Source organism: Orbicella faveolata, unplaced genomic scaffold (genome assembly GCF_042242905.1).
Source record: "Orbicella faveolata isolate gen_17 unplaced genomic scaffold, um_ofav_v1 contig_14, whole genome shotgun sequence".
In the NCBI taxonomy this organism is placed as follows: Eukaryota; Metazoa; Cnidaria; class Anthozoa; order Scleractinia; family Merulinidae; genus Orbicella; species Orbicella faveolata.
The window spans coordinates 21,397,501-21,419,609 of NW_028301541.1; the positions used below are offsets into that span (position 1 = coordinate 21,397,501).

General features: G+C 37.9%; 1 protein-coding gene across 2 annotated transcripts; it reads left to right on the forward strand.

Annotated features, from left to right (window-relative positions):
• Nucleotides 1-145: 145 nt before the first annotated feature.
• On the forward strand, nucleotides 146-22,109 carry LOC110062166 (uncharacterized). 2 transcript variants are annotated; one of them, XM_089287060.1, is made up of 18 exons: nucleotides 146-296; nucleotides 1,376-1,776; nucleotides 2,582-2,654; nucleotides 3,499-3,632; nucleotides 4,217-4,304; nucleotides 4,762-4,799; nucleotides 8,664-8,799; nucleotides 10,622-10,852; nucleotides 10,946-11,171; nucleotides 11,493-11,584; nucleotides 12,472-12,615; nucleotides 15,073-15,462; nucleotides 15,924-16,040; nucleotides 17,042-17,233; nucleotides 18,056-18,169; nucleotides 18,580-20,277; nucleotides 20,878-21,084; nucleotides 21,287-22,109. In XM_089287060.1, exons 1-18 carry the CDS (start codon nucleotides 266-268, stop codon nucleotides 21,304-21,306), a joined length of 4,332 nt encoding a protein of 1,443 aa, XP_089143186.1. In that variant the 5' UTR covers nucleotides 146-265; the 3' UTR covers nucleotides 21,307-22,109. The 2 variants fall into 2 exon arrangements, with proteins under 2 accessions (XP_089143186.1, XP_089143187.1); XM_089287061.1 differs by lacking the exon at nucleotides 15,924-16,040.

Here is a 22,109-nt window from a genome sequence, read left to right on the forward strand (position 1 = left end):
CAAGTGCTTCCGCTTTGGATGGGTACAACTGAGCGACAACTTGGACTACGAACACTCAGCCAATCAGAGGACAGTATTCCAAATTTTAACCAATCACGATGGAAGAACTACTTTGGAGACACTTCGTTATTGTACATGAAGTGTCTTTAGCTCTTGTGCTTTCAGTAGGTTGCTTTCAAATTTGCGAGCAGTTAGTGGAGGTCGAGTTAGCGAAGAATTTGATGAAAAGCTTTGAAATTTTGTGCAGTTCTTCTTCTGATCTGGCATGCCGAAACCTGTGGCTGGAGTCGCAGAAGGTAAGCTTGTTTCTCGTTTACAGGGTCAGTTTTACCTTGATTTACTTGTTATTTTGAATTTTGTGTCATCCTCAGCGAAAATGAGCTTACTAAGCTTATTTCAGTTTGGACAGTTAGAGTGGTGCAATACCTTTCCTTAAATCTCATAGTATATATGTAAATAAAACAAATTAACTTTACAGCATATGGTCAGATCATTTCCTCTGTCGAAAACACTTTCCATTTCTCAGATTCGCGGTTTCATGCACCCGGTAAGCTTGGAAACGAAAGAACACGCTCTACTGAAAATATGGTTTGTTGACCGTAAACGTTTTGGGGCATAGATTATGTCTTGGAAATTCTTTACTGCGTAAAAAGTATTCTAACAAGAGTGGAGATTACTGAACGAACGTCCACGTATGAGAAGTGTAATTTTTTAGTAATGAAATATCGACTTACTTTGTACTGTAGTAGTATTTTAATTATTATTAATTGACGCGGACCAAATTTTTAAATGTTGAAATTTTAAGAGAGCTGGAATGTACCAATGTGCTGCTGTCATGAACTTTGTAGTCAGGAAATAAACAGCTGCAGTCAGTTGTTTTCTTCAATGTGTTGAGCCATTAGATTACTTATTTTGAAACTTGTAAACTATGTGTTATTGAACAAAAGGCAGATCATGACTGTACTAAAGGCATCCACGGCTTAGTGTCGATCAATACCCTGGACCGATATCCTCAATCAACATCTCGATCGGTACTTGATTGGCATCCTGATTGATACACAGTTGAGACTCTGTGGACACTTGATCAGCACCTGAACATTACAGTCAGTTGATAGTCAGCCAATTAAGTGTCAACCGACTCATATGCATCAATCAAAAATTAATTGACTGTCAACTGAGATTACAATGGATTGTTGATTGAGTGTCAACAGAGGTGTCGATGGAGTGTTGATCTAGAGTCGATGGAGGGTATCAATGGAGGGTATCAGTTGACACACGACTGGGGATGCCTTTGGTACAATTGTACACATGATCCCAGGAGGCTGTCTGATGTTGTATTGCTCCTAATGAGACCCTTCCCTGGTAACTTATTTAGGACACGAGGATGCCAGTGGCAATGGAGTTTATTGCTTCATTCGAGACTTGATTGTTGAAGGAAGAGATGCGAGATTTGTGAACAAAAAGGGACGCTATGTAATCAACTGGTCCAGAGCCCTCAAGTGTTACCACGATTACAAGTCCAAGAAAAACCCTCAATATAAGAGCAAGAATATCAACAGAAGAAAGGCCAGTAACGGTTTGAGGGCAGCCCTTCTTAATTTCTATAAAAAAGAAGGAGCTAAAGAGTACAAAGACTGCAAAAAAGTCAACGAAAAAGATGAGGTTGTTGAACGACAGTTTCAGATGCCACCCAGGGTGTTTGAATCACTGTTTGGATCCGATGTACAACTTTCTGATGATAGCAGTGAACATGAGACAAGCAGTATTGCCTCAGAGGTATTCTCAATTAAATAACATTTATAACAATAAATGCATCTGTAAATTGAAAACTTAAGTGACGATTTAATTGATGCTTCCATTGATTACAAAAATATTACATGTACATTAATTAGTAATAACAAAGAATTTCTAAGAAAATTACTAATCTATATGTATAGTCTATATACACTTGATTGAAAAAAATGTTGTTAAACAAGGGTATAGACCATAAACAATACAACTTTAAAAAGACTGGAAAAGGGTTTGCGTTATCATGAATATGCAAGATTGTTTCCTTGTGGCATTTAATAATCACAGGTCAGCTGACCAAAGGGGTGATTTAGGAAAACTTGGAAACTGCCCATGCCTTCCTAAAGGTAGCTAAGTTAGTAAACAAAAGAAAATTCGAATGCTAATGAGAGCTTTGAGATATGCCCAAGTTTGCAACAACAACAACAACAACAGACTTTATTTCTCAACAGTAGTTAGTGAACACCAGGTCCGTTTTAATGCATGTCCGTAAGAATGTAAAGTAGTATTAGTTGTAATCGCAAGTTTCCCAGAAAACCATGTTACTGTATTGTATTGTTTATGGTCTGTACCTTTTTCATGAACTTTCTTCAATTAGGTGAATACCACCAGCAATAATTTATGCAAGCCATGTGAATTTTTGAACCTAATGGAATATTAGCATTTTAATTTTCCTGACAGAGACACCTCAGAGAAGTTTTTGCATACATAATTATGTAAAATAAATCGTTAGTTTGTAGTGTATGTTGTTTATAGCAAACTATTTCAAACAAATTTTTTTATTCGGACACAGGCTGATGAAAAACCTCTAGCCACTCCTAACTCAAGTGATACTGGATTTGATGAAGCTATGGATATTTCTGATGGTAAGGACTCTAACATTTGATATCAACTTGTGTAATTGCAGGCTCATCCTGGGTGGTGGTGGTGGGGGGGGGGGGGGGGGATTGCTAAGAAAGCTGAAGATAAGTGCTGGACTGATGGTTCACTATGAATCGTATCTAAACAAAAGGGCATTAATTTTGGGGTTATTAAATTTGGCTACGTGGACAATTTCTGTTTTGCTTTGGTCATGATATACATGTACATGAAGCCTTTGTTTGAAACTTCTCTTTTGTACAGAGACTCAGTAAGAGGCATTTTTAATTGGTGGTATCTGTATTGGGCTGAAGTTATATTGTAGAGCCTTTACTATGAGCAAAGTATGGGGAGCAGGGCTGGCACAGTGGTGAGAGCGCTTGGCCCTTCCACCAATGTGGCCCAGGTGCAATTCTGGCCTGGTGCCATATGTGGGTTGTGTTTTTTGTTGATTCTGGCCTTGCTCTGAGGGTTTTTCTCTGGGTTCTCTGGTTTTCCTCCCTCCTCAAAAACCAACATCTCCAAATTCCAATTCAACCAGGATAGAGGATGTGCCTGAAAACCAGCTAAGGCTGATCTTGCTTCCTCTCTAACTTGTAATATTGTCATTTAAGCCTTGCCTGGCTCTGTCCATGTGTTCTTGGGCAAGAGTTTGTTGTTAGCAGTTATCCGATTGGACTAGTGGGCTTTTGATTGACTGCTACAAACTATCTCTGGTCAGGAGCGAACATCTTTCCATAATAATTATTACAAGACTTTCACAAGAATTGCTTGATGTAATTATACAACTTAGTCAGTTTACAATGTCTTAATTAAATGTTCAGTTATTTACTTGTAAACCTTCTTTTTAAGATTTATTCAATGCAAATGCAGAACCAAGCAGTGAGTGTGCTCTTGGGGGTTTGCCAACTGGTGATCCACTTTGCAGCAATGTCAAAACTGAAGAAGACCAAGTTGCTCCTTCAGACATCACCACCCCTTGTCAGGTATATGAATTTTGGAAAATTTATTTTCAATTGGCACTCTGCATCTTTGGTATATAATACCACTGTACAATGCCAAGTTGCCATAATGTGTACTTACAGTAGTGCACAGTCTAACTTGTAATTTTTACCATTTGGAGCAAGATACTCAAAAGATATGTATTCATGTTATAAAACTTGTCACAAAAAGAAAATTATGTGTAAACTTAGTTTTTCCGGATTTTAGGATCTCTCACAGTCACTGTGTGCTTAATTCATGCACTCAAGAGATAAGCAAGACTTGTCAACTCAATTTGGATACATGCATGCATCTGTGTGCATGTAATAACTTGGAAGTGAAAATTTAAAACTTTGCGACAACCAGTTGCCGTGCTGACAATATTTTTGATGATGATGATTCATGATGATTTACAAGTAATCATACTTTGTTAAAAGAATGTGTTGATCTGATTGTTTTTCAAATGAACCACAAAGAATGGATCTCTGAGAGAGCGGTGTCAGCAGCTTGTTTATCCTTAAGCTTAAGGTTTCTTTTACCTTTTAAGTAAGGTCTGACTTGATGTGTGTTCTGTTTTATATCTCGTCAGATGTTTGATATTTCTGAAGAGGAACTGGATTTGGCATTAGAGGAAATTTGCTCTAGTTCAGAGACTAATGACATTGACCTGCTGGGAGGTACAGTGTCCAGTGTATTATTTGTACTTGAGTTATAGTGTATATTTAAAAAAAACAGAGAGTTGCCTTGTGATTTCTTTGTTTAGTTTTCTCAATCAACATTTTGATCAATACTTGGCTGACATTAGATTGACACTCCTGCGACAACTTGGTCAATGCTCGGTCAACACTCGATTGACAGTCGGTCAATAATTGGCCGAGTATCATCCAACTCATATGTATTGATCGACACTTGATGACATGTCTGCAAAAATTAGTCGACTCTCGACTGATGGTCGACTGAGATGTTGATCATGTGTTGATCGAGATGCCAATCAATTGTCAATCAAGGGTTGATTGATGGTATTGACAGCTGACACTCGACTGCTGTTGCCTCTGGTACACGTTATCCATTTTTTTTATTATCACTAATTGCAAAGGTATCATTTAATTAATAATTTATGTTGTATTATTGCAGTGGTGCATGACATCTGCCCTTCATCTGGCTCTGTGAAGGTAATCATACATTGAGTTATATGTTCACCTTTGTCCTCTGAATTGGGGGATGGGGTCGAAACAGTGGGGAATCTTGGGTCATAACCTCAATATGATTGATTACCTGAATAGTGAGAGAACTTCTAGTATTGTTTTAATAATATTATGATAATTAATAATATTATGTACTTATTGACTAAGTGGGAGGGCTGGACGGGAAAATATTAATTTTGTCTCGAGGTCAGGACATATGGACTGAGTACAGTGAGGTCCGTATATCCTGACTGAGAGCCAAATACCTTCCAGTTTGGCCCGACCTAATTAACTAAGTCAATAAGCATTTTATCATATGACCTGAAAATTTTGAAAATTCTGTTTGAACCTAAAAAGAATGCGATTACATGACATCAGACAGCCGTGCGTGGAACAACTACAATTAAGATTTCACAGTCAAAACTTGTCATTTATTTCTTTGCGTTGAACAAGAAACTCTCAATTCATCGAAAAACATGACTTGTTTTCTCATTTTTGTTTTTCAATGTAAGTCCTCAATTACAATTCATGCTAATGGGATTGGTTAACCTGTTTAAAAACCAACAGAAAGTTGACATAGAGCTGTCAAAAATATGTCAAAACCATCAAAAACTTAGCGAGTGACAAAAGTTTGCTTCGCTAACTATGATGCTTCACTGAAATTGTTCACAAATCTTCTTTGTCGGAAGACTCAAGAAAATGTCAGCATCATTTCAAGTGATTTGTCAATGTCTTGGATTCTCTTGAACAAGGGAGAACCAGCAACTAAATATTATTGACATGGATGTTGGCTCCCACAAACAATGTCAGGGTTTGCTGACTTTGCTGGCTTTGCTGTGTAGTGGAAATTACAGTCTATTAAACACAAGCAAGTTTTATTATCTGGATGAACTGTACGGTAATGAACTTGTGTTCATACTCAGTTTTGTCTTTTCAAACAACATTAATGTTGAAACTGCTGAGCAATTTATCCTACTGTACACAAGGTATGTTTGTGATTTCTCTTCTCCCACTCGAAGAAAACATTTTTATATCGTACACGTACTTTGTTTTCTTCGTGACTAATGCCGGTTTTCCTGCTTTTGATCCACGATCAATTCTTTGATGCTTTCCACTTAAAGAAGTTTCGCCTCAAGACTGTTTACTTATTTGAAGGTTAATTATCGAACAATTCATCCGGAAAAGTTGTTTTCTTGACCGCCTGTTTGCGTGTTGTTGGCTTCTGAGAAAGTTTTGAACTTCTTCAGTTGTGTGGAGTGTTGACGTTCTTTCTTTGCTTTCAGAGTGAGTTGGCGACTGAAGTATTTTTGCCAGGGCTCGAAAAATATTTGAATTCCACCTTGCCCATTGGGCAAGTAACTCTCAAATTTTGCTTGCCCAAGGCACTTCCCCGCTTGCCCAAGTTTTCAAACTCATTAATGATTCATGAACCCAAAAATGGACAAACTACAGGCGTGTTTTAACGTAATACGTGTAAACTCATCTTGACTATAGTCCTTAGTGCTGATCACTTTCATGTTTACGCCATTATATTGTAATACTTCCACAACTTTTAACTTCTTCATTACGCTTTTATGGCGTCAAATTCAACTTTCCCTGGAATTTTCGAAATTATCATCAGGAATTAAATTTTGTCCCACAGCATCTTTTGCAGTGCATCCCAGTTGAAGAAACAAAGTTTGTGAAGTTGTAGTTGTTGTTGCAGTAGTTGTAGTTCATTGTTACACTGCCTTGAATCAATTTGATCAATTTGTCGAAGATCGTGTTTGACTCCTTGAATGTTCACCTGCATCTTGTCTAGCTCCACAAAATCATTGTGAAGAGAAGTGCGAGAAATTTATAACACACAGAATTAACAACAAGTCACCTCCCCACTTCAGTTTTGACACAGGCACAGTGTCGAATTTGAAAAGCTGGCGAGAGCATAATTTTTCATTTGGTTGAAGGAAAAATAGTTTCAGTTGAGGGAAAACATCTTCGTTTGAAAGAAACACTATTTTAAGTCATCTTCCAGGAACTCTGAAAGTATTTTGATGACTTACTTATCCATTTCTTTTTAATAATATAATACTTTTCATTTCGCGCAGCGGCGCCCAAGTAAGTTATCACTGGCAAACTTGCATGTTCGCCGAAAACAGAGATTTACCTAGATTTTAGCATAAAAAATGCTGGCTTCATTTTCATGGTAGAAATATGCGGCTTCTTTTCGTGTACGATTTCTACAGCTTTAATATATCATTGTTGAGCTAAGTTTTGTACGGAGAAACTGGAAAATGCTCGCAGAAAATTGCTAAAATTTGGGTGTCTGGAAATAGTCGCGAATAGCGAATAGGGAATAGTCCCGGATAGTGTGAATAGTCTCGAATAGTGCAAATAGTGGCGAACAGTCGCGAAAAGTGGCGAATAGTGATGAATAGTTGTCAATAGCCACCGCTTTAGATCTAATATCCAGCGTTAATTAATTATCCAAATAAGCAACAGAATTTCAGTGAATTTATTACCTTTTCTTCTCCGGACTCAGGCTAGTAGGCTGTCCATTGCTGACATTAAGAAAACAGAATACAGAAGGATAACCTAATAAAGACATATTTACGCTTTTGCAGTGGTTAAAACAGAAGAAATTAGGTTTAGAAACACCTTTTGTCCTGATAAGCGTCTGGGCTTTTTAGCGGAAAAATCCCATCATGAGTTGCTATGAGGTTGACTGCGAGATACTGGGTACTCTATTTGTTTCTATTTTCCACTATTTGCTACTATTTGCTACTATTCGCCACTATTCGTCACTATTCGAGACTGTTTGCCACTATTCGCACTATTCGTACTATTCACTATTCTCTATTCGGGACTATTCACTGTTCGCTATTCGCTATTCGCTATTCGGGTTTTCCAGACACCCCTAAAATTTTAAGAAATAAACACAGCGTTTTTGTGCCCAACGTGGCTATTTTTAATCCTGGAAAGAAATTTGATCGGGGCAGATTTTGATCACGTGCTAGGCAACCACTTGTGAGCCATGAGTGCGCGTCACGTAATCAACAAAAATATGCTATAAATTGTAATTTTTGTCAAGCTTCATCTACTTGAACACTTTATTACCCTCGAGCCCTGTTTGCATTGTACAGTTCACCTGGATAGTAAAATTCGTTCTCAGAATGTTCACTTTCATCACTCATTTTGAAGAGAACAAAATTTTGCAGCGACAAAATTGTTTTGTCATTAACTCGCATCGAGTTTCTAGTAGGGCCGTACGCATTTCTTGTACGGCCGTACGCATTTTTCTGGCCCTATCACTTCGACGCATACGGCCCTAATACGGGACTTTTTTCCTTATAGTTTTCCAAGGAAATTTTTACGGGGCTGTACGGGTCATATGATAATTTATTTTATTGTGAGGCTCATTGCCATTTGCCTTTGTCAACCTGTTGGAACTCCTTGTTGACCCAGGCTTTCCTGGAACAAGCCCTGAATGTCCAATGTCCAACCTGCAGTTTTACACAATGGTGAAAACTTAAAATGTTTTCTTAGTTAGCATTTACAACCAAGTGAACCACGACTCTGTAAAAACTTCCTGTTCTTTCGTTATGTTAAAATTAGAATGGTAGTTTTTCTACACTGCGCAAATGTGTCTAAGGTTACATTATGGTACTGGAGCTTATTGTGGTGTCTGTAGTTATCTGTGTTATTGGATGGTTTTAAATGACCAGAATTACTGTACAGCTTCTGAAATTCTTCACTCTGCTTTCTACCAGGGAAATTAGAGATACCTGTAAGTGCTAGCCAGTGATGGGTCACTAGGCTTGAACACAGACCTTACCCATTCATAACGTAAATTAAAGTACTTTCTTTCAACAGGGTGGACTGCAGTTCCACATTAGTTTGACTGAAGCGTTGTCTGAAGATGACAAATCAGGAAGTGCGCACTTCGATGGTATAGGTGATGTCTTTTTGGAGAGATTAAACTGCTATACCCTTGCTGGGATTATTCCTGGTAGGTTTAATACATGTAGGTACATGTATGCATCTTGACTACAAGTGAGCTTTTTAATATTATAGATTTAGCTGAGCCTAAAAACGGAGCTCCAGGGCAGTGGTTGTTCAAAGCTCGATTAAGCTAAGAAATTTGATTTGAGTTTTGTAACTTTGTGGTGAGGTATTCTGTTTATATTGTTTGGCCTTCTCTTTTAAGTTTGAATAACCTGAAAGTACAGAAAACATGAGCAATGAAAAACATTTTTGTACAAGATAAATTTATACTTTTGTCAACTTTAATCCTTGGTTAGCATTTACTGGCTTCAGAAAACCCAGCCCTGATTACAACAAGTTAATCTCGCTTGAGCCCATGATCCAGTTGAAACCGAGTACTTGGTCAGCAGTCAACTTAAAAAATGTGACCTTGATGGGCTCTAAATTTGAGTCTGCAATATGGTCACATGATATTGGTCAGCAGATATCTTGTTTTGACTGGTGTCAATTGACCATAAAATTGATGTCCAATATTAAAGTTGTATGCTGTAAACTAAGGCTACATGACTTGCGATGTCCTTGATGTTGTCATCCTCGCCATCCTCTTAGGGTGCTTGTGCCTGCAATCCTTGCCGCTAGTAATGTTGATCATGAAAAAAGAGTTGTGTGGTTTTATATTTCTATACACGCATGTGGTTCTGTTCCTATAGTTATGATGCTCCACTTGACGGCCCTTCGGGCTGCCAGAGCTCTGTGATAAATATGCACTACAGTCGAACCTTGATTATCCGTACCTCGATTATTCGGATTTCTCGATTATCTGGACTTTTTCTCTAGTTCCAATTTTGTCATGAATATTTATTAGTCATGATCAAGATCCGTAACAATATTCTTTTCAAAACTTAAGCATTGATAAAAAGTGCAGTCAAAAGCGAGTTTGTTTTGCTTTTTTAAAAGAAACACGTCAAATCGGCTTTGGACCTGCCTTTACCAACAAATAAGGTTAGAACATTTCAAAATTATCAGCTCTGTGTCTATTTCAACTTAACATAGGTCAAGTCATGTGGCGCATGCTAAAATATATGTCTAACCCATAAATTGGAATTTGACGACTGATGGTCAAATATTTGCATTTTTGATATACTTTGAAAAGCTCTCGTGTCGCTCACAATCATTTGCCCAAAGACCATCCTTCTGCGATTCAACCACCAGAAGCTTGATCCATTTGAAGGTTTCGCACATGGTGAAAATTAATTATATTCACGAAGTACTTTTAAGTGAATGAAATACATGTCTTGGAAATTTAGTTATTTTGCACCCAAAAAGACAACGCAACATTCCCTAAAATCAACCTAGTACACATTTAAACATTGCACAAAAATATTTGAGTGTTTTAAAGACGGAAGAATGATGTGGTTTTGCATGCGAGGCTCTCAAACTTGTGTAATAAAATGATGCGTTAAATGACGATTTTAACGGAATTTGGTAATTTGCATATTTCTTTGAAATAAAAGGATATTTTGCCAAAAAAACTATCCAGTAGTTTTTGCCATGCCCTAGCCTATCTAACATGAAAATATGAGTGAAATCGAATTTTCGACCCTTGCCGAGTTATTTTCCATTTTTATGCACAGGGACTCTTAAAAGGGGTTGGCTGCTAAATAGAGGTAAAAACAATAGAAAACACCTCATCGGGACTTTGATTACTGGCTGCCTAATAGGGGTGGCCACTTAAAAGGGGTTGAACTGTAAATGTTTTTTTAAACATTTCATTACTGGCTGCCTAATAGGGGTGGCCACTTAAAAGGGGTTGAACTGTAAATGTTTTTTTAAACATTTCATTACAGCCTCCCAACAGCCTGGCCCTGTTCCTGTGACAGTCAAGACACAAGATGGCCGTTTGCTGGGGATGACATATTTCATGTATGTCGATGAGATACAGGAGGTATTGAAACAGGTTGTTAAAGACCCAGCACTGCAGTCCTTGTACCTAACCATGTGGTCCCAAGAACACGGCTTTTTTGGAAGTGATGGTAACCTTGCACAGAACCTGGGTCCATTCACTTTGCAAGACCAAGGTAAGAAACAATAGGACTTGTGTAACAAGAGCCAATGCAATGGAAGATTTATGCCAACTGACATAATAATATTCTGTTGCCTGACTTGATTAGGTTCTTCAGTTCAAGGAACACATGCACAAGCTCTCAAAGGTCTTCAGCTACTTGTCTATACGGCAGCTCAGACAAATGCTCAACAGTTTATCCAAATGATCTTTAATACATCAGCTGGAAAACTCATATTTGATGCATACAAGGATCGACCTCAACTACCAGAGGATGTTGCCAGGGCCAATGGCCATGACGACTTGGCACAGTACTTGCAAGATGTCAACACAAGGTTAGTTGATGACCCCTATGGTGTAAAGTTCACATGGCTACTTTCTTAGGAAAATGTTATTTTGATTGCTTTTTGATCATTGAAAACTGTGTCTTAAGTAATAGTTTGGATGGATGTTTTTGGCATGGTTTATTTACATGTAATTGTAGATTTTACATTTCCTACTAGCAGAAGATTGCGGCATCAGTAATTCCCTTCCCAAATTAGTGCCAATGCATGTTGTTAGGCATGGTAGAGGAATTAATTGTGAATATCTTAGCTTGCTGTGTCATCAATCTTATTGATAACTAGTGATGTGTCGCTGATTGCCTTGATTTGCAGGTTATCCAAAGAAAGTGGCAGTGATGATAAGCCCAATGCAATTGATTGGTTAGAACTTATTGAAGCAGTCAACAAGATTCAGAAACAATCTTGTAAGTACATAATATATCTTTTCTATTAGAGCAATATTTCATGACAACGTTGCTGCAGGTCATTGATAAGGATAATCGGTTTGTGATAATGACATGTATGATAAATTATTAAAATTATATGAATTATTATTATTATTATTATGATATATTTTATTTTTATCAAGTTTTTTTCTGGAACAGAAACTAAAACAAATGTACTGGTAAATTACACATTAGAAACTCTTTTTGTCATGTACAGTAATTATGTCAGAGGCAATAACTTTCTGGTCTAATGGTCTTGAAACCATTAGACCATTAGACCAGGTCTTGAGATTTTTCAAGGATTACATACAAAATTGAGCAATATTTAAATTCCAGGCATGTGCATAAGCCAAAATTTGGATTTTTTTTTTTGCCATTAACCGTTTTCAATTTTGTTTGTTGCCCCTTTCCTTTCTTTTTTTCTCGGCCCTTTTACTCTGGCTACCTTTTGCATTGCATGTTCTTTCTGGCTGCCATGAGAAGTTGGATGTTAATTATGGGCAAAGCCTAGAAATGGACCTTGATCAATCATACTGTAGGAATAGTGGACCATTTTACCACCATTTTTGCACTGTAACTGATAACATTGTTTTTCGATTTGTGACGTCGGAATGTCGTCGACATCAAAACCTGACCATTGTACAGAAAGGCCTATCCTTATGCTACTATCTGCTTATCAAGAATATCTGATGACATTTAATTTGATGACGTCCCAAGTTGTACAAAGAACATGACCATTAATTATGCATATATGCGTAATTGGGGCTTAAAGGGTTAGTTAAGTAGCTTCCTGCCACACTACAAAAAGAAGCCGCTGACATGTAGTGAATACTGAATCCAAATGTGTTGTGGCTTTATTTCTGCAGCTGTTATTGAAGATGAAACAGATCTAGAGAGTGGAAAGTCAAAAGATGATGACAACCAAAGTGATTATTTCGCGGATGCTGAAACTTCTTCTTGTGGATCGTTTGATCTTGAAATTGGATGGTCTGATTCAGAGGATGGGGAAGGTGTGTAAAATGATTTAAATAGTTTTGTTTTGTTCTACAGATCGTTTATATGTGATGTTACCAAAATTCGAAAATTAATTTAGTATATCCTTGACATCACTGTCACTAGTTACTGCAGCAAACATGGGGTAGTTTGAAAAATCAGGGGTTAAATTACAGTGTTTGACTGAAGGGAGCAAAACAACTTTAAGCTTTTAGGAGGTTCAAAAAATCTAGGGTTTGGGAAATAGGGATTGTATTTTACGATGACTCAAAAATAAACATGGAATAACTGAGTAAAGCTATTGTCCTTTTTTCTGTTCAAAAAAAGTGATGTTGTTTTAGAGCTGTTTTCATTTGAGTGTTGAGAGGTAATTGGTTTTGCACTTACTATGCTACATGTACACAATTGGCTTAAAAAACTAGCACCACTTTTTCATCTAATCTGTAGTAAAACCAGAATTGTGCGTACATGTACATGTTTTCCTGCACTTTGCTTCAACTACATGTGATTACATTTGTACTATCAGTTTTGATTGGTCCACTAGATTGTCTGTGTCCTTTGTGATTTTTTTTTAATTTAACAAAACAAATTTCTTTATTTTTTTACATTGACAATTACAGTTACAAGCATATTTACTAGACGCACTTACACTAAAAACACTGAACAAATAAATAAATAGTAATATAATAATGCAACACTACAATTAGTCAATCAATAACAAAAAAATACACTAAAAACCAAAAGACAGAATAAATAAATTGAATAAAGTACAAGACGCATGCTCAAAAAACTTTAAGGTGGCCGCACACAATTTCCGCACACGCTCTTGATAATGCAATTCAGCGCACACACAAGGATTACACAAAGCAAACATGGCGTCGATACAACGATCATTTTATTTGGTCAATGCCCTCGCTATCTGTACTTTTTTCTTCATATTTGAACACAGTGTATGTATGGCTTTACTCTAAGAATCTTTTATTAAAAATGTATGCTAGAAAAGGTAACGATGCAAAGCACCCAGGAATTCTCAGTTTTTTTCCTTTTTTACTGAAAGAACCAAGTAAAATGCAGCGCATGCATAGTATTGCAAAAAATTGCGATTGAATGCAGAATAGCTTTCTTGGAAATATGCCTATTTCTCAAGAACCACTCGCTAGAATTTCACGAAATTTGGCATGGAAATACTTTAGAAAACAAGTAACTGGAATATTGAAAAAAATTTGAAATTTAATAGGGGCAATTCTAGATATCCCAATTAACCTTCTACAAGGGATAATTAGATTTCTCTGCTAAATTATTATTAAAATAGTGTTGAGTTGTGAGCATTATTACAATCTTGTTGCATACAAATGAAAAAGAAAATCTAACGACTAGATTTTCTGCAAACAGACAAAACCAATTTTAAAGACCTGCTTATAATTATTTATTCATGTTGCCAATTGGCAATGGCACATACGTCAGCTTAGCTATCAAAAATCCGAAGTTTGTGTTGTTAACTTGCGTGTTGCCATTTTTGGCGACCAAAGGATCAAGCATCTTGGAGATAAAGGAGGATGAGACACAGGTATCAAAACTGTGTTTGGTCGCCTTAAATTGATGCTCAGTTAAGAAGAGACATTGTTTTTTCCCATTTTTTGTAGTGCTTTTGGAGCCTGTCATTTCTTTTGGCAATTTTTCTCTCTATGTGATAAACTAAATATGATCTTTTCAAAGAAAACTCTTAATGTTGGTTTGGTTTTGTTCAATTTACATGTATAAATAAAGATTTAGTAATGAGTATTAGTGATTCAAAATAGCAAAGTTTTCATTGTCATTAAACACGCCAAACAGAATATTAATTCATGTTTAACTTAACAATTCCATAGATATGTTTTGTTTAATAATCCAAGATGAGAATGCAGGCCAAAATTTTTTTGTTATATTACAATAAAAGAGTAAATGCTCGAGGGATTCATCTTCTTTCTAACAAAACGTACACAAAGGCGATTCAATTCTAAAATGGGACAACTTATCATTGGTGTATACGATATCACTCAGTATTTTATCTTGGAACTCTCAGATTTTTGTTTCTACCATGACCGTAAACAGTAACAAATAGATTTTTTTCCAATCAGCCACAAGTTGGGGATTTGACAAATCGAATGTGGTTTAGCGTGGTCTGTGCTCTTATCGACAACGATATGCATCATCACGGTGGTCAAAATGTTGTGAGTCCTCAACAAATTTTGACCACTGGTTTTGGATTTACCACACTCAATTGAAAACCGCTCTGATGCAAACCTATTTTGCCATAGTTAAACTGGACTGATGTGCACTGTTGATTGCTGCTTTTGGAGACTCTTTGCATATACAATAACGTAGACTCTAGTTGTGAGAAAATTAGTTTTACCTCTTAATTTTTTCCAGCAAAGTTTTGTTATGACCACTTGCAGTCCAGATTTGATATGTTGTTTATTGCTTGATGTATGCAGGTCCTTGCTCAAAAGATGGAGGATCAAACAAAGAACCAGATGTAAAGTCAACCCCTTCCATGACGTCATGCGAGGCATCTGCTGAGGTGGAAACACAGTCAGACAATGATCTGGACTTGGCAGATAATAAAAACTATGAGGAACCTGCCATTTTTCATTCTAAACCAACCTTGAATTTACCTCCAGGAATGTTTAGATTGCGGAGGAAACGGAGGAAGGGAGATGCTACGACTTCCACACTGCAAGGGGCATGTGTGATTCAAAAAGTACGTCAATTTCCAATTTTTGGACAGGAAATTGGAGGTGGAACACAGAAGAGGGAGAACACCAGTGAAAGAGACCAAGAAGCAAGAGCATGTCTCGGTCAAGAAAAATGCATCCAACTGAAAAGTAAGATAATTTAATGTACACATTCATTCACTAGACTATTTTCAGGTCTTAGAGGTATTCTCCTGTATTTTACTGACAAGTATAAAGCACCTTGGGAGAGTACATCTAGTAAATGAAATAAGCCTGTACTTGTACATGTATTTTAACATCTAGGAATAATAATTTGTTTTGTTGATGATTTGACAAGTTTTGAACGTGTAGTTTAAAACTCACCTTCAGTCGAAAACCAAGTTTGTTTATCAGTGCCTTTGTTTAAGTTAATGTTGACTTGATTTGTTGTTTGCGCGGAATGAATATAGGTCGTTTCTCAAAAGATGAACAACTAAAGAAAGAGCCAGATGGAAGGTTAACCCCATCTGTGGAAGTTACATCATCTGAGGCACCTACTGTTTCAGGAACAAACTTAGACAATGAGGTAGACCAGAAAGATGATGGTAAAACTATTATTTTGTGCGGTTCAGCAGCAGTTGGGAAGTCTAGTTGGATTAGCAAATTGTCGAAGAAAGTTGCTGCGAGTGGCAGAGAAGAAGAAGAAGCAAGGACAGCTCCTAGTCAAAGAAAAACAACCAAACCGAAAAGTAAGATATTTTTAGCCTGGGGAGGGGGGGACTCCCATTGGAAATGGACGAGGGTGCCCGTCGGAAATTTTGAAAGGAACCCCTAAGAAATACAAAGGCCCTGTTTTGTAAACATGGCTTGAATTTTTTGTTTTCACCCCTAAGAGGTACCAATTCTAAAAAGGCAACACATTAACCAATACCAACTTTTTTGGCTCAATGCCCTAAAAGGTATTGCAAAAACTCTTGCTGTGGGACCTTTTGAGACTGAACATCCTAGGAGGTACCAAATCGACTTTTTAAACCCTAAATGGTATGACAAGCACCCCTGTTCATTTTATATGGAAGTTCCCCCTGTGGGATTTTAAGATATACGCCCATTCATTATTTTCTGATCCCAGAGGAATCCCTCTGTCTTATATTGACGCAAAAATGCAGTCCTGCTAGAATACAAATAACCAATGAAATAAGCTTGCTGTTGTACATGTATGTATGCATGGTAATGTTCCAGAATAACCATGATTATATTTTGTTGATTTTTTTGTCAAGTTGTAAATAATTCAAGTAGGTAAAAAGCCACTTCCAGTTGAAAACTACATGTCCTGTGAATGCTACATGTAGCTCTCTCTCTTCACCAAAAATGTGCTCTCTTTACCAGAAGTTTGGATTTAAAATTATATATAGCAAACACGAAAGGCTGTGTTTGACCGCATCTCACTTCGAGGTGTTTGGAAATGTAGTCAAACACTGTCTTGAGTGTTTGATATATCTTCTCAATCAAAACTAATACTAAGGAGACAATGATGAATTGAAGTTAAATTGTAAAAATCTGTACTGCATATTTAATTAAGATCAGGTATACAAATACCGTCACGGTCGTTATTTCCTTTGTTTAAACTTGATGAATAAGTAATGAGTTTGAGCGCAATAACTCTCATTTTAGATAGTTTAGGGCATAGTTAGTTTAGGGTGTAATTCTAAACCAAGCTGGAATTTATCTAATGGATATGACTTTCTTAAAGGGACAAGGAAATGGCTAAAAGGAGATGATGTCACGACTTCCAGTCAGCAAGGGGCATGTGTGAACGAAACACAAGAAGTGGGATCATTCGGAGGGGGAATTTTCCAAGGAGCAAGTGGAGGTGGAACTCAGAAAAGGGAGAACATCAGTGACAGAAAACAAGAAACAAGGACAGGCCCAAGTCAGGCGAAAAGTAAGATATTATAATACAGTCAAACCCTTATTAAGCCGCTTTAATAGGAGTTTGGTGACGTTGAAGGTGATCACCATTGGGTCAATTTCTTAGTGAACATGGAGTCACTTTAAGACAGTTATGAAAAACGTGTGTTTGAATGTTTTTATCCCTCGTCACCTTCTATTTCAGACTCTCCTCTGCCATGGCCTTTTCCAAAACAGAGTTAATTAAATATGTGTATTAAAATTTCAGTGGCTGTTTAATAGGCGTAAAGACAATAGAAAAACCTTCATTAGGATGACCAAAAGGTCGCCGCGGCCGCTTCAATAGAGGTGGCTGGTCACTAGGGGTTTTAGTTTTAGTTGACAATAATTTCGGGACTTTGATAAATGGCCGCTTAATAAAGGTTGGCTGCTTAATAGAGGTTCGACTGTACTCTCTCAGAGGGGTCTCAGAGGTACAAGTCTTGAATGAATAACTTATTAAGTAAATAAATAATAGGTATGACCTTTCAAAATAACAATTTGTTCATTTTCTCTTCCATTTTATATGAAACTAGCAGATGGTAAAAACCAGAAGTTCGGAGTTTGAACGATAAAGCTCTGTTTAGACAGTTAATTGTGTTCTATCGTTGAAATACAGCAAAACCTGTAAAAATAAGAAGCGATAGTGTTTGTAGTTAATCCCCTAGTCTCATGATCAGAATAGTACCATCAGATGATTGTTATAAACACGTATATTGCTTTATGTTTGGAGAATGTGGTTCTCCAAAGGGTTTGCCCCAGTGCCCTTAAAGTCTCAGGCAATCAGGACTTAACATATACACGTATTTTCATACAGGACATAATCAACGTAGCCAGTGGAGGCCTTCTAGAGGAGCTCTGTTGAAACACTTCCTTCTGTTGTCCATTTTTGTGACAACAGTACTTTTAGTACCAGAATTCAAGCTAGGAGGTGCGTGTTTTCCACAAACTTTAAAGTACAATTATTATTAAAAAAAAATGTAATTGGCCGTTTGGTCAGGCAGATACCCCCATCAATATGTACATCTATCATCGTTCCAAATGATTTAAGAGTAAATGCAAGGAATTGTTTTATGCTGTTGCAAGGCAAAAAGCTAAAAGAAAGGAGTGCTATATTTCGTGTAATTCACATGCCTGTCAAAAGAACTTGAAATTTGGTCTGAGATATCGCCCCTCAATGCGCATCTTTGTTTATGGACTATCTTCAAGTGATGCCCAATGCCCAAGTTATAACACTAACAAAGAAACTGTCTTGTATAAACCCAGCTACATTGTATTACATGTACATTTCTATGATGGTAAGATCTGTGACCTTTTCTTTTCGCGTTTATTTCCTTGCAGAGAGGCAGCTCCTTCATTGGGCGGTTCGTAATGGGCATATTCGGATTTCTCAAGCTCTACTGAAGTTTGTCTCGGACGTAGATGCTCCAAATTTCCGCGACGAGACTCCGCTTCATGTGGCGACAAAGAATGGATACAAAGACCTGGCGGAACTGTTGATGAAACTTGGAAGTAATGTCAATTCTAAAAACTATCAACAGCAGACACCTCTTCATTTAGCGGCTTGGAGTGGACGCCAAGAAATTGCGGATGCCCTAATACAACATGGAAGTGACGTGAAGGCTCGAGATGACTCCCAGCAGACTGCTCTTCATTTGTCTGCGTACAATGGACACAGAAACGTTTTACAAGTCTTGATAAAACGTGGAAGTGATGTCAATGCCGAAAATAGATTTGGGTCGACACCCCTTCACTTAGCTGTAGTGGCTGGACAAACAGAAATTGGAGAAGTTTTGGTGCAACATGGAAGTGGTATCAACGTTAGAACAACTTTCGGGTACACTCCTCTCCATTTGGCTTCTATGAACGGACATCTCCAAATGGTACAATTCCTAATACAACGTGGAAGTGATGTCAATGCCGAAAATAGATTTGGGTCGACACCCCTTCACTTAGCTGCAGTGGCCGGACACAAAGAAATTGGAGAAGTTTTAGTGCAATATGGAAGTGGTATCAACATTGGAAACAACCTTGGGTACACTCCCCTCCATTTGGCTGCTATGAACGGACATCTCAAACTTGTACAATTGTTAATACAACGTGGTAGTGATGTAGAGGTTCGAGATGACAAGTTCCAGTTGAGTGCACTTCACATGGCTGCCATTTATGGACACAAACCAATCGCAGAGCTCTTGATTCATCATGGAAGCAATGTGAACGCTGGGAATAAGTTTGGGGGGACTCCTCTTCATTTGGCTGCTTATAATAGACACAGAAACATTGCAGAAGTCTTAGTACAGAATGGAAGTGATGTCAACGCTAGAGATATCTTTGGAGAGACTCCCCTTCTAATGGCTGCTCGGAGAGGAGATCAAGAAATAACAGAATTCTTGATACAACATGGAAGCGAGCCTAAGACACAAGCTGACTCCCAGCAGATACCCCTTCATTTGGCTGCTCGGAATGGACACAGAAACGTTGCAGAAAACGTAATACGATATGGAAGTGATGTCAACGTTAGAGATAAGCTTGGAGAGACTCCCCTTCATTTGGCTGTTCGTGGTGGACACAAACAAATTGTAGAAGTGTCCCTGCACCATGGAAGTGATGTGAACGCACGCGATGGCTTTCAGCAGGCACCTATTCATTTGGCTGCTAGCAATGGACACAAAAACACTGCAGGCTGTCAGGCTGCTTACATTGTCAACTTTCCGTCACGTATGTTATGTTCAACTAAATTAGCCACAAACGGGAGACACAAAGACAGAGATGGCAATGAAGGAACAATTAGCCGCTCGTTTGGTTTCGTGGACAAGTGCATCAAGAACGGCACCAATAAGGTGCTGATACTCAGCGAATTGTTTCTTAAAGAGATCGCTTGTGAAGGACAGCGTCAGCTCTTGATAACGTTGATAATATGCACTGGGCTGTGCATATGGCTGTACGTTCTCACTGGAATACGGCATCGAAGTCGGCAATTGGGACATTCTCTGAAAAGCATATATACGTCTTGCACGAAGACAACCAGTTTAAATAGAGGTAAGAACATCTATAGTTCACATGTAGACATCCATCGACGTTGACTAATCTTCACGTGCAGTGCATAAGTATAAGTATAGTGTAACTCCCCTCCTCCCCCGAAGAATCCGTCTGAGAGTGGTAATAAGTTGTTTACTTTCACTACCAGGAGTAAGCCCTGAACTGTACATTCCCTTATTTAGCAGTGTCTCCTCAGAGCTCAGTGGTTAATGTCGTTAAGAATGTGTGGCTTGGCAAAAAAGGAAACCAAGTTGCTTTGAGTATTGGCCTGCTGAATACTGTTTTTTCAACTTTCTTGGATCTCGTATTGTACGGTATAGCTTGTCCTAAGAGCTTGTTTTTTATGAAACTAAAATACTGTAGGAGAAGGTTTAAAATCATAAATGGTGCGCAAAAAGGTGATCCTTGCCATAACGGCCACCTTCGGACCACTGTTTCATCAGTGGTCCAACAAGTGGATGTGAAAGCAATTGCTGATAAGAATGTGAGAGAAGAATTTACATTAAAACTATTTTCCCTTTGTGACGTCCATAGTCGGTAATTGCAATGTTATCACACTGTTCTATATTCTCCAGTTTTAACATATATTCTTCATTTCAGACGCGACGGGGTGCGAAACAAACGGATCACAAAATGGGCCATCCTGCTTGCCCGTTCGGAGCTACTGTAAAAGAGAAACAGACGAATGTTACGACGTTATGAGTCCAACGACCTGCTCTCCCGTTCGGAACAACTGCGAAGAAGATATCCGAGACTGTTACGACGTTAAGTCAGACGAAAGCAAAACGTCTGCAAAACCAAGTTCAAGTAATTGCATCACCATAATAAACACTAAGGCGACCAAGCAGTGCCTTTTCTCTGTAAGTCAATGCGAAGAGGAGGGAATGGTCTGGATGTAGCGGGACGAGGGGCACGTTTGCATATAGTTAACATTCCTATGAAAAAGTCAATATACAGCATGCCGAAGCCCTGTTGATCTTGCTAATGGCAATTTTTGTTTTGTGTCTAGGACGCGTAGTTATGAGGTGAAATTAGAAGAGCTATTGAGGTACAGATAAACGCAAGTGAGGCCGAGGACTCGGTCTCTTCTGTACCCCTCGAAATGCGTCTTTAAAATTCACATGAACAATTTACTGGAAGTCTGCAACGAAAAGGAATTGTATTCTAGAACAGACAATTTAACAATTAAGAAAAGTAACTGTTGTGAAAATCGGGCGAATTCAAATGCTTGGCTACACCAGTCACTCTAACTCGATCTCACAATGGCCTTCGGCTGAAAAAAAGGTCACAACGAATGGACGCAACCCGAGAGACCACACACTAAAAAGAGATAAAATGAACAATAAAACAGAAAAACACCGAAATTTTCAAGAACGAAGGCCGAAATATTTTCGCAGCGATAAAAACGTTGCACGACAACGTATGCGAAGAAATGAGCAAGAAAGCGTTACTAATAATATAACGGACTAAACTAATTAACTTAAAATAGATATTTGTACCGTACATGAATCATGTTGAACAATGTCTCGTCCGTTTTACAGACTGTAGGCTAGAACTAAATTTGGCATTAAATTTTAGATAGGATGGATGCATGTGCCACAAGGCAAAATTTGTACAATTTTGTAAGGGAGTAGAGTTAGATATGAGAGAGAAACTTGTTGAAAGAAAGGTGCTCTCCGCATGAGCAAATTCGTTGAAGAGAAAGTACGGTAGAAATTCGTTGATAATAACTAGGAAATGTTTTGGCAACAATTATGCCATGGACGAAACTTTTGTACATATGTATATATGATATTGAAACACGAACAATAAATATTACTATAAAAGTTTAA

Bases quoted from the DNA above. Each gene is read 5' to 3' on its own strand.
- LOC110062166 (XM_089287060.1), top strand. From the start codon at position 266: ATGCCGAAACCTGTGGCTGGAGTCGCAGAAG. The intron at 297-1,375 runs GTAAGCTTGTTT...TAACTTATTTAG, and splicing joins TGTGGCTGGAGTCGCAGAAG to GACACGAGGATGCCAGTGGC. The intron at 2,655-3,498 runs GTAAGGACTCTA...CTTCTTTTTAAG, and splicing joins AGCTATGGATATTTCTGATG to ATTTATTCAATGCAAATGCA.